This window comes from Arachis duranensis, chromosome 1 (genome assembly GCF_000817695.3).
Source record: "Arachis duranensis cultivar V14167 chromosome 1, aradu.V14167.gnm2.J7QH, whole genome shotgun sequence".
In the NCBI taxonomy this organism is placed as follows: domain Eukaryota; kingdom Viridiplantae; phylum Streptophyta; class Magnoliopsida; order Fabales; family Fabaceae; genus Arachis; species Arachis duranensis.
Window position 1 is genome coordinate 99,420,585 of NC_029772.3, and position 16,611 is coordinate 99,437,195.

The 16,611-nt window shown below is 24.6% G+C and overlaps 1 protein-coding gene across 1 annotated transcript; it reads left to right on the plus strand.

Annotated features, from left to right (window-relative positions):
- Nucleotides 1–861: 861 nt before the first annotated feature.
- Nucleotides 862–3,244, plus strand: LOC107470361 (guanosine deaminase). Its single transcript, XM_016089762.3, has 5 exons — nucleotides 862–1,025; nucleotides 1,423–1,482; nucleotides 1,889–2,079; nucleotides 2,643–2,747; nucleotides 2,850–3,244. The coding sequence occupies exons 1-5, from the start codon at nucleotides 1,010–1,012 to the stop codon at nucleotides 3,036–3,038; spliced, it is 561 nt and encodes a 186-aa protein (XP_015945248.1). The 5' UTR covers nucleotides 862–1,009; the 3' UTR covers nucleotides 3,039–3,244.
- Nucleotides 3,245–16,611: the final 13,367 nt, after the last annotated feature.

A 16,611-nucleotide genomic window follows, 5' to 3' on the forward strand; every position in this document is an offset into this window, starting at 1 on the left:
TATTTTGGGGTAGCTATGTTTTTATTGTCTGTATTATATCTTTTATTTTTCTTTCTTATTGGTCACCTTACCATCATCTATGGACCAAAATCAAGAAGATCCTGATTAGCGCATTTATCCTCTTGATTCTCGAGCTTCCCTTGATTAGCAAGAGCTCTAGAAATGGTGCTCTTATTGTATCTCACCTTCGCCAATCATCATAGCTGCAACTCCAGTCGTCGGATGAGTCTCCACGCTCACAGTAATTTCACTGTATTAATCACTTCGATGTCCATATTTTCCATAACTAAAAAATAAAATGGAGGTCTTCATACTCAATATTGAGAATACTTCCATGAAAAATAATTTTATTAGTTTATAATAGATTTACTTATTAGCATATATGGTTAATGTGAGTCAACAAAAAAATATATATATATGGTTAATGTGAAATTTAATTTTTCAATTTTAAAATAGGTATCTTCTTTTATGTTTGAAAAATTAATAAAATCCTTAATCTAGAAACATAAATCTTTATATTAAATATATTATAGTAATAGTACAAAAAAATTTACAAAATTATCTAATCGAATTGATACGTTTAATTTTTTTAAATGATAAATTTAAATAAATAATTGTTTTTACTAATATGTACAAAACTTTTTTGTTCATGACAAATTTTGAATATAAACGTTCTTATATGTATACTGAAAAATTAATCCGGGGATTAAATTTAAACAATTAAACCCACTTGTAACTTAAAAAAATGATTGATTACAGATTTAAGAGTAATTGCTGTCTGACTAAATTAATTTCGAAACAATTTGTGGTTTTTTTAATCAGAAATTGGGGTTTCCCTGTTGTCTATATATTTACGGAAGGATCATATTCAGTGTGTTTTCGTGGACCGTGTTATCTTTCACCAATCACAACTTTTCATTTTTCAATTTACATCTTCGTTCTCTGTTTTCCTCCTTTTTTTTTTCTCCGAAAGCCCTTTCTTTTCTTCCTTGATTACATCCACGCGGTCATGGAGGAAGTTAACGGTATTATTCTCGCTTTAACTCCCATTTCTGGTTCCTGATTTTATTCCAAGCACAATTTCTTGAGCTTCCCTGATTTCAAGTTTCAATTTTTCTGGGCAATTCTGTGATTCTGGATTTTTCCACGGTTACCCTTTTCATCGGTTTGTATGATCCTGTAATTTTAAAGTACTGGGTCTGATGAACATGGAAAAAGTTCGTTGCTTTTTCTTTGTATTGTTCTGTAGAGCATTATTGCCAATTGTTTGTTTTGTTTGTCTTATTTGCAAACTGTGGACCCCTTATTGTATTTGGATGTGATCGATTAAAGTATATAATAGAGTTATTATAAAAAATAGGAACTTGCAGAGGAATGGTTTTGCTTTCTGTTAATTTGTGTTTGTGTTCTTGATTGTTTCAGTTGTAGAAACTAAGGATGGAACTGTTTCAGTAGCTTCTGCATTTGCTGGTCACCAAGAAGGTAATGCTTCTTCACAGTTCAGCTATCTTAATGTACAGGGTTGACTTCTTGATTCATTGAGACAATTAGGTCCTATCTATCATCTCTATTTGTAATGTGTTTTTCATTTCATTCGGTAACCGTTTATAAACTTGAATTTATGATCTATAATAGTCACTTTGTGAATTTGATACATTGGTAATTGAATATATATTGATACAATTTATATTAAGATTTCTTACACTTGAGTTTTGAATGTATCAAATTTCTAAATTAATTGATAGTTTGAGATGGAGGGAGTACTTATTTGGCTTGAGTAATCAAATTATATGTCCATTGTTTCAAAAGCTACATACATGTGGGGTTTGATTTTGGAAAAGAAAAGGCATTGATTTGAATGTTTTGTTCGTTGCTTTCGGTTAATTAGCTGTGCAGGATAGGGACCATAAATTTCTAAGAAAAGCAGTTGAAGAAGCATACAAAGGAGTAGATTCTGGACATGGAGGTCCTTTTGGTGCTGTTATAGTTTGCAATGATGAAGTAGTAGCTAGTTGTCACAACATGGTTCTTAGTCATACGGACCCTACCGCACATGCAGAAGTTACAGCAATAAGGGAGGTAAGATTAAATCCAAATGATTTCCTCATACAGTATGAAAATTGCATAATTTGCTAAACATATCTAACACAATGGTTATCTGGCGTTGGCACCATTATCCAATGTTTTCAGCAAATACAAAGTAGCTAGATGCCTAGATCTCTATTTGAATTTTAGTACGTAAACGATGACACTGATGAATGTGCTGCAACATTGTCGAGAACGCGGCATTCTTTCCACAATTTACATGTTGTTGCACTTTGGTTTGGAAAAATTCTTAGTTCTTCGGTATATAGAAAAATGTTTGTAGTTTTGTTCCGTTGAACAATAGGTTAATGAGTAGACACTAGACAGAAATTCAATACCTGCCATCTCACTCAAGATATCGGAATGGATAGTTGATACTTGATAACCTTTTACATGTTGAGAAAAGAGACTAAAATCTGGTTTGATTAGTCTGTGTACATCTTTCTTTCAATGGTTTAGATGTGGCAAATTTTTTTTTGTAATTAATGTCAACATAAAAATTGATAAATGCTTTTGCTTTCAGTTGAATTGATTAGTGCATTGCTTTCATTTTACAGGCTTGTAAGAAGCTTAAGAAGATAGAACTGTCAGATTGTGAAATATATGCTTCTTGTGAACCTTGCCCCATGTGCTTCGGTGCAATCCACCTTTCTCGAATTAAGGTTGGCAACTTGGCGTGACATGCTTTTCCTCTTTTTTTTCTTCTTTTCTATATGCAGTCCTATCTTGTTTAGATCCTAATGTAGTATTCTTTTTCCAAGCAGAGGTTGGTTTATGGAGCGAAGGCCGAAGCAGCAATCGCTATTGGGTTTGATGACTTTATCGCAGATGCATTGCGAGGTACCGGATTCTATCAGAAAGCACAGCTGGAGATCAAAAGAGCTGATGGCAACGAGGCCATGATCGCGGAAGAGGTGTTCGAGAAAACGAAGGAAAAGTTCCGAATGTATTAGATCTTTTTAATTCATTTCATCACATCTGATTGAAAATTGGCCATTCCGGATTGATTGGCTTCATTTAAATTATGGAAATTGTTGATAAATAGATTGGTTTCATTTGGGATGTAACAATTTACAAGCTAGGATTGGGATTGTTTCTGTTGTACTACTAATCTTCACACAGGAAGATATATCAAATGCATTTCTTTACTTCTTTGCCATCTCCATTACCACTGATATTGAAACTTGAAATGTAAGGCTACATTTTCTTTTAGTTCCTTATGATTTTCGTGACCAGTGATTTTCATAATGTGGTTTACTATTCGAGTATTTGCTAGCTGGATTGAAGAATATGCTACTGTTACACTCTTCACTCAGACATTTGGAACCGTTTTGCTTCTTGTTTTTGGTTATGGGGCAAAACTATTAATGGGCCTAACATGTTTTGAACAGATAGCATTCATGGTAAGCTACATAACCCTTAAATGGAGGTCCAAGTCTTCTACTTCATAAAAATGAGACGTGATCTTTTTTCTGGTTGGGTAGACTAAAAGTTTTGTGATTTTGTTCTTGGCTTTTAAAAGTGTGTTTTGGAAATTTTCCTAGTTACTCTAGTTTGATCACTGCAAACTCCAACACAAATGGGCGTGGATTCATGCAAAATTTTCACAAGACTAAACCATATTCATATCTCACTATAAAGTAAAGAAGGAAACCTAAATATGATTTGTGACAAAATAATAATAATAATAATAAAAGATGATATACGACCAAGTCAAATAACTTTTTCCCATGAAGTTATTCTTTTCTTAAAAAAAAAAAAAGGAATAAGCTGAGATTGTAAAATTCAGAAAGTAAGTACAATGTTGTTAGAATATATTATGATCAATTAGCATTCATTAGAATTATTTAGTATATCTGAATATTTATTATAAAATATTAGATCTTTATTATTACGATTCTCTTAATACTTATAAATACCTTTTTATATTGTATCATTTCAAACAACTTGAATATACTCAATAATACACAAATCTTTTCTCCAGTTTAGTCTCTGTATCTAACAAATGTAATTACAAAAATAATGTATGTATATTAGAAATTAATTATTAAATCAGTTGTTATGTAACCAATTTGGGTTAGTCGAGTGACGACGAATTAGTCTTTTGGCCTTAATTGATTTTTTGTATATATCGAAGATATATAGATGAAATTGAGGAGTGTTTGCTCCATCTCTTTCCTCCTAATCTCCTATTATTTGTTTTAACGATCATTTCTCCATTTTTTATTGTGATTCATAGCATATATGCCTAACACCAGCACACCAATTTGTTTTCCCATTGGCATTTTCAAATAATGTTGCTGATATCGATTTGAATTATTATTATAGGGGGTATGTATTTTGCGTTTGATAATGTGATTTGCGGCTATACAAATTATTTACTTGTCAAGTCAACGCAATGGAGAAAACGCGAAACCAAACTAGATGACATCAAAATCAAACACACACATGAACAGAGGAAGAAGAAGAAGAAGAATGAGTCAATGAAACAAAGGAATAATGGTTTAGTGTGAAGGAGGGCAGCGCCGATATCCTTTACCAGATTCTAATTTCTATCTCTTCATTGCATTGGATTGGATTGCATGCACACATAGACATTGAAGTAAGTCCAAGTTGAAGGGTTAGTTTTTTATTTGATGTCATAATCAAAAGTAAACGTAAGTCTTTTGAAAAATAAGGCAATGCCGCATGCTACAAGTAAATGGCTATTTGCATTATGGTCCTCTCTAGTTGAAAGTTGCAACTTTGGACCATCATTTTGATTTTCTGCTTTCTTTCATTGTCTCTTAGCTTTAATTCCCTCTCGAAGACGACACGACACACTTCTTTTCTTTTTCTTTTTCTCCTCCACTACATTACATAACAGTGCCGTGAACAAAGGGAGACTCCATAACTTCTACTATATATTCCTAAGTAAGTATCAACAAGCTAAGGTTTAACACATACATAGTATCAAATACAAAAATAATATTTAACCCTTGGAAACATATAATTGTTATTTAAAAAGACACACATATACAGTGATAGTAATACAACCTACTGTACTAATTTGATTAGTCGACTAATCGCTTCACTTGTTTATCCCTTCACTTGTTTATTTAAATAAGTGTTAGGAATTCGAATCCACAACCTACTCTTAAACTAGAAGCCTAAGTATTTTTTAGCCAATAACATTAATTAAAATTTGATTCCAAAGAGTATCATTGAGAATATATATATAACTTTAAGTTAAGAAATGTAGGGTGTTCACGTATCAGATCTCATCTGTATATTTGCGGTATTTATTCGAATTCGATTCGAAAATTATAGATATTGATCTGATACGTAAGGTTATTGAATCGGATTATCGATTTTATGTAGGTATCCGCATGTCCGCGGATCTGCAAAAATAGATAAATAAATAAGTAAATATTCTTATTATATTTTATTTTAACTAATAATTATCATATATGTTGTATTATTTTATTTTTATTTTTATTATTTAAGAAAAATATGTTTAATAATATTTTAAGAGTAAACATGTTTAAAAGAGTAAAAAAATAGTATTTTATTAATATTTTTTAAATAAAAATAAATTTTTTAAAATATTTATATATTTTATAGATATATTCGAAATCCGATATGATCCGTAAATGTGTGAATCGAATCAAATCAGATCTAATCTTAAAAATTGCGGATATTAAATTCGATTCATCTAATAATTTTAATACAGATCAGATCGAGATTTTGATTATATCCAATTCGATTCAACCGTGTTCAGCCCCGAAAAAATGCTTAAAGCTATATATAGTCATAAAGACCTTCGTCTGCCAATAAGAACAACCAAGATAAAAAAAGGTTCACTCTCCAATTAGAGACTTCGAATTCCATCAATCATAGTCTATAGATATCTAAACATAAAAGAAGCTAATAAGTAAGATCCCAATTAAATAATCCGATTCAGCAGTTCGAACTAGGTATTATAAAGTAGAAATTTCTCAACAAAAATTCTTTTCCATTATTCTCAATCTATAATAAGAATTTAATGAATATGTTTGGAGAACTTGAAAATAATATAAAAATATGATGGTCCAAATGTTGATCAAATAATTAATGCGGGAGAGACGCGCAAAGAATAATTGTCCAAGTCTTCTTGTAGGACCTCATCATCATCATAAATATATTAATCTTTGGATAAATTCCTTCAAAATATCACATCAATGCAACTATTATTATATATGCTTCTGGATGAAGTGTATGTTAAAATTATTTTATGAGGGAGTATAGGAAACTAATAGAGTATCTATATAATGTGTATAATGGGAGTTTAGGGATGTTAAATTGAGTAGGATATTAGATGTTTATTATTTTTTGATACTTGGATAGTTATTTTGGATAATATAAATGTATTATATTTAAAAAATTAGTAATATTTTATTTTATATGTTCATTTTTAACTCATTAGACTAAATAAATAACCTATTATATACATTGTATAAATACTCCATTGATTTTCTAACAGAATTCTTTTTTTTTATATCTATATTGAGTATTATACAACCTTCTTTTTTTAATATATAGGTTAATTTTTTTTTCGAACTCGTAATCTTTTAGATGAACATGAAGTACATAGGTTAATTAATTGGCTTGCTTTGAATAAGAATATTCTTTAACCTAATTAGTTATTACCGTGTATCAATCATAAATTTGAAGGCAAATTTGGAGTCTTTCAGATTTCCTTTTCCTTGAAATAAGAAAATAAGAATGCTATATATATACGTGTTGGTAGTTTTAAATAATCCTTTTAGTAATGCTAAAAGTCAAAACTTTTACAGTTAATATAAGTTAAAATTTTAAAAATTATTTTTATATCTTAAATTTTAATCTTTTAATTCTAAACTCTAAATTATAAATTTTAAAATAAAACTAGTTAATGTTGGTTAATTAAAAATTAATTTTTTATACTTTTTTAAATTGTTTATCCTTATAAAATATTTGTTTTTTGGTTTTGGTTCGATAATATTTAAAACTTAAAAAGACTTTCGTTTTAATCATATCGTTAATTTACTCCGTTAAATATTGTCATTATGACATGTTAAATATTAATATAACATGATTTGTTATATTAACACTTATTTCAGTTAATTTGTTACATTTTCATTCACCTTAGCCCATTAATGGCACAACTAATAATAAAGATTAAAACTAATATTTTTTAAATTTTAAAGCACCAAAACAAAAGTATCAAGAGTGAAGTTATAGTAAATGATCAAATTTGTCTTTCAATTTTTTTTTCAAAAATTTTAAGTTAATTACATTAGTTCTTTAATCCATTGCTGATGATATTAGAATTTGTTGATATGACATGTTAAGTGACATCATATCACATATTTCACAATTTTAAATTAGTTACTAAGTGCTAACGTAATAAATTTATAAAATTAGATTAAATTAACTCTAAATTAAGATATTTTAATGCATTAATGTTCCTCTTAATTTAAAATTGATTTTATTTAATTACATAAAATATCCTATTAGCATTAATTAGAAATGTTAGGTGTGTATGGTAATTAGTCTAGTGTCATTTAATGTATTACATCAACAAATTATAATCTTATTAGTAATGAAAGGGACAAAAAAACTAATTTAAACTAATTTAAAATTTTTAAAGACAAGTTTTATTAAAAAAAAATAAAAATTAATTTAAAAAATAAATAATTTAAAAAAATGACCATTTATTCAATAAAATTATTATATTAGTGCATAATTTTTCCTAGGAAGTTTCAAGCTAAGGTTCCTTCCTAGCTACCAAATAAAATATCAAAATAAAACAGTTGGTAGTTTGTCTTTCCTGATTATGCCTATTTATGCATTGCATACACATTGACCACGACATGAATGGATCTTGACTCTCTTGTCATAATAACCCAAAATCCTTGTCGGAAAATTAATATGTATGTCCCTTCCACTTTTATTTCACTCTTTCGTTCTTCAAAATCTTTTCCACCTTTTTAACTGCATCTTTTAGAATATTGATAGTTTTTTTTTGGCGTTACCGTACGTTCTCATATTATTATTAAAATTACCACAAAAGGAAAAGAAAATTAGGGTGTTCGCGATGCAGTTTGGTTTGGTTTTAAGAAAAAAAGTTATTCAATTCGAACACTTAATTTATGTGCGGTGCGATTTGGATTGGATGAACTTTTTTTGTAAATCCGATCCGATTACAAGCGGTTTGGATCGGTTTGGATTTACGATTTTTTAAATAAAAATATTAAATACATATAACAAATCTCAACATCACATTTTAAATAACCAACAATGACATAACAAGTCTTAATAATATCTTAAAAAGTCAACAATAACATAACAATAGAAATAAAAGTATAGGTTAATTAAAATAAATTAAATGTAAAATAAAAAAATAAATTTATTTAGAATGAAAGTAATGGAATTAAGTGTAAATGTGATTAAAAATAATTGAATACTATGCACAGTAAAAAATTGATATTATTGAAGAATAAAATCTACTTAATATACTAAAACTGGGTTTTCCCTCAGCTACTAAAGGTGACGTGTCGATCTCTCATGCCTCCGTTTTCCCTCCAAAACGAATAAAAATTTTTTTCTATTCTAAATTATTTTATTGTAATTATATTATAATTAATACTAAATGAATAATATATAATTATACTAATTTAGCAACATATCTTCATTATAATTATATCAAATCAATATTTAATGCACTATTAAACTATTTATCAATTATCAATTAAAAATATTTTTAATAATTTTAATGATAATAATAATATCAATAATAGTAATAATAATAAAAAAAATCTTTGATACCCGATTCACGTATATCAAATAATTTTTCTAAATTATTTTATAAAAATATCTTTAATATAATTATATTGTAATTAATATTTAATGAATAATATATAATTATACTAATTTAGAAACATATTTTCGTTATAATTGTATCAAATCAAAATTTAATACATTATTAAAAAATTACCTTAATAGTAGGTAATTTACATATTTATTTTTGTTTTACTAAAGTCTATATATAGTGTTTTTCTGTGGTACATTAATCTAAATTTGAGAGTCAATTCATAATTTTATATTTAGTGTTTTTTTTACTACTTCATAGAATAAGAATGTATTCTTCGTTTTTTATTGAAGTTGATCATTTTAAGGTACAATTTATAAATTTTTCTAATATTTTTTATATACCCATTCTATTATATTATTCTTTTGATAATTTTTTATTTGTTGTTACTCTAAGTTATTCTTATCGTCTAATGTTCCAGTTCGATTGTCTTTTGCCACAATCATTTACAATGCATTACATCCATGAAATACCTCATCGAGTTGTCTTCACTGATTCGGGTTCCAACTACATGGATGTAAGCGTTCAAAGAAGAGGCAATAGTCTCTACTTTACCGAAGGATTGTTGGATCTACTCACCTATTATGACCAACCCAATGAAATGTGGTTAAAGTTGGATTTCTTAGGAGGAGTTCGATTTTTTATTGAGGAATTGCATCCACGGAACTTTATAGGGCAAGTTCAAGTTCCATCCCCTCCATGCTTTTTACGTCTGTCCGAAAATTTTCGAAGTGGAGCACATAATGAAATTGAGTTCCCTCAGTTTCAGTTCAGTTTTGCTAAATTCGTGACAAATTCAGATATGCAATTTCAACGATTGGTAATATATTTAAATTTTCTTAGTTTAAGTTGTTCATTATTAGAATAATTTTTTTAACATATTTTGATTTTTTTCAGAAATTATCAGCTTTCTTTGGCATGCATGCAATGCCATTGAGGGGAATAAGAGTTAGTTTGGTTTCTCGGTGTGACAATTCTATATCTTGCCGCATTGCATGGATAGCGGATGATGAAGCTTATCTAACAAGAGGATGGTCTGATTTTGCACGAATTCTAAATATTGAAACTTACGATGTTATTTCAGTTGGTTGTCATTACAAGAATGATTCTATGCTATACGTGACTAAGGACTAGAATAGGTTCAATATTGTTTAGGTAATTTGGTTTTTCTATTAGTATTTGATTAAATTATAATTATAAAATTTTAAATTATTGCTTTAATTTATATATTACGATTATTTTGTGTGGATTTGCTATTTTTAAATAATTTAATAAAATAAAGTAGTGTCAGATATTATTAAGTTTATTTTTATCTTTTATTTCTTTATTTGTATTTTTATTATATTTGACAAAAAATGAACCTACACATATATTAAATTGTTGACCTAAAGACAATTTATTTGCCAATAAAAACAAATTTTATTTATAATTAGAATAAAATTTATTTGCCAATAATCGGTGGATAAAATTGAAATTACACCCATGTCATATAATTATAATTGATTAATTGGTATAAAATAAAATTATATCCGTGCCATGAGTAATAATCTAAATAATTATATCTTAACAAAATATAATTTGAAATAATTTATAAACAATTATCTTAACAAAAATAATTATTTAATAATTGATTTAAAAATCAATGCAAAAAATAATTATTAATAATAGTATTATTAATTGAGTAAATAATATAATTTCAAATTATTACTTGAAATATAAATAATATATGGAAACCTATTGAGTAAATAAATGATTTTGCACCTTAATAATTTGACAATTATTATTTAATTAACCAGTTAATTGAATTAGTAATAACAATTTTCAATTTCAAATTTGTATATTAAGTAGTTATTAAAAACTGGGTAATAACGATTTACACGGAAAATTCATTGATAAATTCAATTAATCATATAGAAAATAATATACTAACAGTTTTAGTATATTATTTATGGCAAGCAAAATTATTTCCTCAGATTTTCTATTAAAATTGAAATTAGTAATAGTTTAAAAAAATGTTTATTAATAAAATTACTAATAGTTACAACACAGGATATATATTTTCTATATATTATTTAAAAAATATAATAAAACATGAATAATGAATGAGTATGTTATTTCTTCGACTAGCTAATTAATGCAAAATCGAGTACCCTTTTTTATTCAATTGATGTCATATTTTGTTTGGTGAAAGTTTCAATCACCTTAATTAAATTCTGTGTTTGTGCCTTAACTTATACAGGTAGTAATATGTTACATATTATTTGGTATATCTAAGTAGTTATTTTCCATAGCGGAGATGTAAAAAATCATATTAAAAATTTAAATGTCACACGATTTATTATAATTTATATCAATCAAATAATTGTAATTTATTATATCAATTATTTTAATTCATTAATTTATAAAGTACATAATAACATAGATGATTTATTACTTATAATGATTAAATACAATAAATACATATTAATTTAGTTAAAAAAACATTGTCTCCTATATTTTCCTATTTATTTTTTCTAATTCATTAAATCCAATCAATTATAATAAATTAATTATATCAACTAATTAATTCAATCAATTATTTTTTAATTTATTTTTTGAATTCAATAAATCAAATAAAATTAATTATACTAATTATTTGTATTGACTAATTAATTTGATTAATTCTTAAAAATATTTTTATTTAATTTATTTTATTTATTTAAATATAACTAATTAATTATTTAATTTTATTAAGATAAATATCAAATTCTATTTCTAACATAAAAATACAAAATTTTATTCATTCTATTTTTATTTTACCACTATAAAAGACCATATATGCTAGAAGAAAATATCACTTATTTACTAATTACTCTTTCATTGGGTAGCTTTTACAACAATTCTTTTTCTTCCTATGAGGTGCCGTCACAAGAAGGCAACTATCATGAACACAAATCAGCACACACTCTTCAACTCCCGTGCTCATCATTTAGAGCAATATATGATATGTTATCCATTAAGCATTTATAGACCATGGTGTTATCATGTTTACATAAATAAATAAAAAATTCATAATTAAGCTTAAGTTATTTATCTATTTGTGTGGTATATTGTAGTGTGAAATTACTTTTAATTTGTGTTGTGCAATGATATTATGGTTTAATTTAAGCTTTTATTTTAGAATTGTGTTATGATTTTATCTCATCCTTTTTTCTTAGATATTAAGTTGATGTATTTTTATTTATTATTAATGAAGCAGATGTGATATAAAATTTGTAAAAAGAAAAAAAACTTACATTCAATTTATTTTATTGTAGTCTTCTATTCTTCTATTTTTTTTATTCTTGTATTCATTTTTTTAAATATCATATAATTTATACCAATTAATTTATTATAATTCATTATATCAGTTAGTTTAATTCATTAATTTATAATATACATGATAAAATAGATCATTTGTTACTTATACGTTTATTTTTCTAAAATCTAAATCTAAATAATTATATTTTCAAATCTAAATCTGAATAATTATATTTTCAGTTTTTTTTTACGAACAAAATATTATTAATAATGAATAATAATTAACCATTCATACTTTTAATTAAAGTGTTTGGATGATTTTTATATTTATTAATATTAATTAGTGATTATTTTTTCATAAATAAATTATATTATAATTTTATGTTAGTTCATAATTGATTAATGACTAATGCTTATAAAGCTATGTTACTCTAAATTTTATATTTTATAAATATTTTATTTAAATATAATTTTTTTAACATTAAAATGTATTATTTTTAATAATATCATAATTTTATATTTTTTAATTATTCTAAATGAATATTTTATCAAATACTAATTACAGTTATTCTTCCATTTGCTTTTACTAATATATTTTCTAACTATTATATAAAATTAAAATCATATTAATGAATTTAATATTAAAGTTAATTTGGCTTTTTATTATTTAGAGTGTTTTTCAATCAATAATTTTATACTCTTTACTTTTTTTTTAGTTTCATTTTAAATTTTAATTTAGTACTCAAAGGTAGTGAAATTCTATTGATATTGAAATAAAGTTACAAAAGGGTCCATAGGGTAGAATAAGTAAAATAATGTGATACCCACATTGTAACATTCAAATGAAACAACTTAGGATCTAAAATATTTATCTTTCTCTTTCTCGCCGTCTATTATATTATCTATCCTATCATCATATAAAAATTGAATTTTTACCTTTAATGATAGAATCAACGTAGCATGCTTCTGTATTATTTTGTTTAACTCATTAAAGTCAATTCATTATGATGAATTAATTATATCAGCTAATTGATTTGAATAGATATTTAAGTATCACACAATTTAAAATTATGTATATTAATTATTTAATTTAATTTTTATGATATATAAATTTAAGGAATAAATTAAAATAAGATAATTTATTACTTATTTAAATTGAATACAACAAATATAAATTAATTTAGTTAAAAATTTACTATTTTCTAATCTTCTATACATAAAAATGACAAAACAAAATTATAAAAATAATATTTTTATCACTTTTGCTATTTTAATTTTATTTTCTTTGCTTTTTTATGTATAATTTTACATAAATTCATTTTTCCTCCAAAATAAAAGTATTATTCTCTCTTCTAAATTTATTTTAAAAAATATCTTTATTATGATTATATTACAATATTACAATTAGCATTTAATGAATAATGCATAATTATAATAATTTAGAAAAATAAAATAAAGTCCAGTAAGTTATCTTCCGACTGCACACGTGTATAGAATAATTTTTAAGAAGGAGTCATGTATAGTAAATACGGTCGATGATTGTAAAACTGTATACTAATATTGATATAATATTATTTTAGGTATATGTTTTGCAGGCATCAAAGAAAAGTGTTGAGTTGTTTTTTAGTAGATTTAAATTATTCATTGTTTATTAGAGAATTTTGTGCATTAGAATTCTCTAATAATTTATTATTTATTTTGAGCTAATTTTGATATATTCTTACTTGACAGTTAAACAACATATAAAAATTTGTTGGTGGGTCTAAGTATTATTAAGTTATTTATGGTCACATTGAGTATATATGTTTGATTTATTGAAGAAAGTAGATTACTAAAACCAATTAATAACTATTTAGAGTTAATATATTTAACACTACTTAAGAAAAAACAAATAATACATAACATGTTATAATTTTTATTAATCAAATTATAATTTAAATTAATCTTAACAAAATAATATAAAATTATAATTTTAATCTTATCAAGTGCATGGCACGGGTTAATACACTTGGAAATTACTGCACGATGAATGTGGTATATAGAGAAGTTTTTGAGAGCCTATAATAAAAAGGTAATAACAAAATGTCTTACTAAATCTATTTATTTATTAAAATGTATTACTATCACTTAAAAAAATTTAGAAATTCTAGAAACTAATAGATAAATTCTTATTGTACATTAATAGTTTGAGAATATTAAAATTATTATAAAAATTCGTATAATTTTATTCTCTTGACAAATAATTTTATAATTATGTTAATCATATAATTTTATATACAAACATTGATACGGTGTTGTTTCATGTATATATTTTGCAGGTATCAAAGGATAGCATTAAATTGTTATTCAGTAGGTTTAAATTATTTATTGTTTATTACAAAACTTTCTGCATTAGGATTCTCTATTAATTTGTTTTTCATTTTGAGCTGATTTTAATATTTTTTTACTTCACAGTATATCAACATATAAAATTTTATTGGTAGGTTTAAGTATTACTAGATTATTTATGGTCATATTGAGTATATATGTCTGATTTATTAAAAAAATAGATTAAAAAACTATTTTATAGTTAATACAATTAACACTATATTAAAAAAAGAAAAACAACGCATACAAGTTATTTTTTTATTAATTAAATTATTATAATTAAAATAAAATTTAATATAATAACTTAAAATTATAATTTCAATCTTATCACGTGCATAACACGGGTGATTAAACTTGTATTACTATTCAAATCCAGTTCCATGATCAATGGTGACAACCAGCTGATAAATAATCAATAAATAAACAGTTGCGTGCCTGTGTTTTGTTGAATAAAAGATCAACGACATATTCATTCCATAGATGTGACATTAACTGAATAAAATAGTTGAAATACATATATAGATGAGTTTAATTTAGTCATCAAGTCCTTTGATGCAAACAGGTGATGTTATTGTATATAGGAAGTATATATAAATCTTGTCACTTTAATTATCTGCAAGAAATTCTAAATTTCAGAAACTTTTAGTAAATAATTTATTAATTTGTTAGGTAGATAGTAATTTTGGTAAATAATATAAATAATAGGTTTTAGAATTAATTTAATATAAAATAAAAAAAAATCCATCCTCAAATTATCTCCTAAATTTTAATATTAGGATAATCATTTGCACTCCTAGTGAATTAAACATTGAATCATTATTAACTGTGTATGAGTAAATTGAATCAAAAGAAATAACCATCAAATTAAAAGTAATGAACATAATTATCTGCATACATTGAATTAAACATCCGACATTCATTATTCACATTGTTTAGTATTTTCATTTTCTACTTATATTTTTCCTTTATTAACACATATATACATGAATCTAATATAATTTATTACATTCATGATTCATATTACACACAATTTACATAAATTATTGACGGAGAATATATATACATAAATTATTATATTAGCTACATATACATGCATGTTAATTAGGGAAAAAAATAATCCTTTTGATCATCTACTGAAGCTCCTAATTAATTAAAGTTTTTACTATAAAAATTGCAATAATATTAATTAATTTCATCCGTTGTATGATGTATACAATGATATAGATATTATCCTTTGATTCCTTTCCCATAATGTGTAAAGCATCCATAGATTTAGGGAAAATCTCCTTTGAATTTATAGGTAAGAATGCACCATATTTCAATACTTGACTTAAGTTAGTATAACATCTCAAACTTAAAATTTGTATTTAGAAAAGACGCTGAAATGGAAAGATAAAAATAAAAAAATTAAATTTAAATTAAATTTTTATATTATATTTAAAATAAAATATATAAAATTTAGTTATGACTTAGCATTATTTTTAGTTTACGAAAAATATGGATATAAAATAAGAATATTTATTAAAATATTTTTAGTTATTAAAAAATATTACTAAAATTTCAGTTTCTGTTTTTAAATATTTTAATTTTATGTGTTTTTACTTTTTAGAAATATTAAAATTGAAATTTTGTATTTTAAAATTAATTTTTTTTGGTTTCAAATTCTAATTATCAAATACAATACTAAATTCTAATTTTTCAATTTCAGTTTTAATATTTCTAAAAACAAACACTATCTTAAGAACTAATTTTACATCACTAATAAAATTTATTGTTTTTATATTAAATTTTAAATTTTAATAATATAAAAATAAAATTTTAATCTAAAATATTAATTAATATTAATAAAAAATATTCTGCTTTTCTTTTATCAGAAGTTTGTGATTTAGTTTTAATGCCACAAGTAAAAAAATAAAACTCCAAATTAATAGCATAGGCTGCAACAAAAATTTGGTGTTATTATGTTAAAAAAAATAGTTCAGTGATATGTTAATTAATTAGTATGAGTA

Coding starts and splice junctions, on each gene's coding strand:
- LOC107470361 (XM_016089762.3), top strand. Junction 1,483..1,888: donor ATTTGCTGGTCACCAAGAAG/GTAATGCTTCTT, acceptor TCGGTTAATTAG/CTGTGCAGGATAGGGACCAT. Junction 2,080..2,642: donor AAGTTACAGCAATAAGGGAG/GTAAGATTAAAT, acceptor TTCATTTTACAG/GCTTGTAAGAAGCTTAAGAA.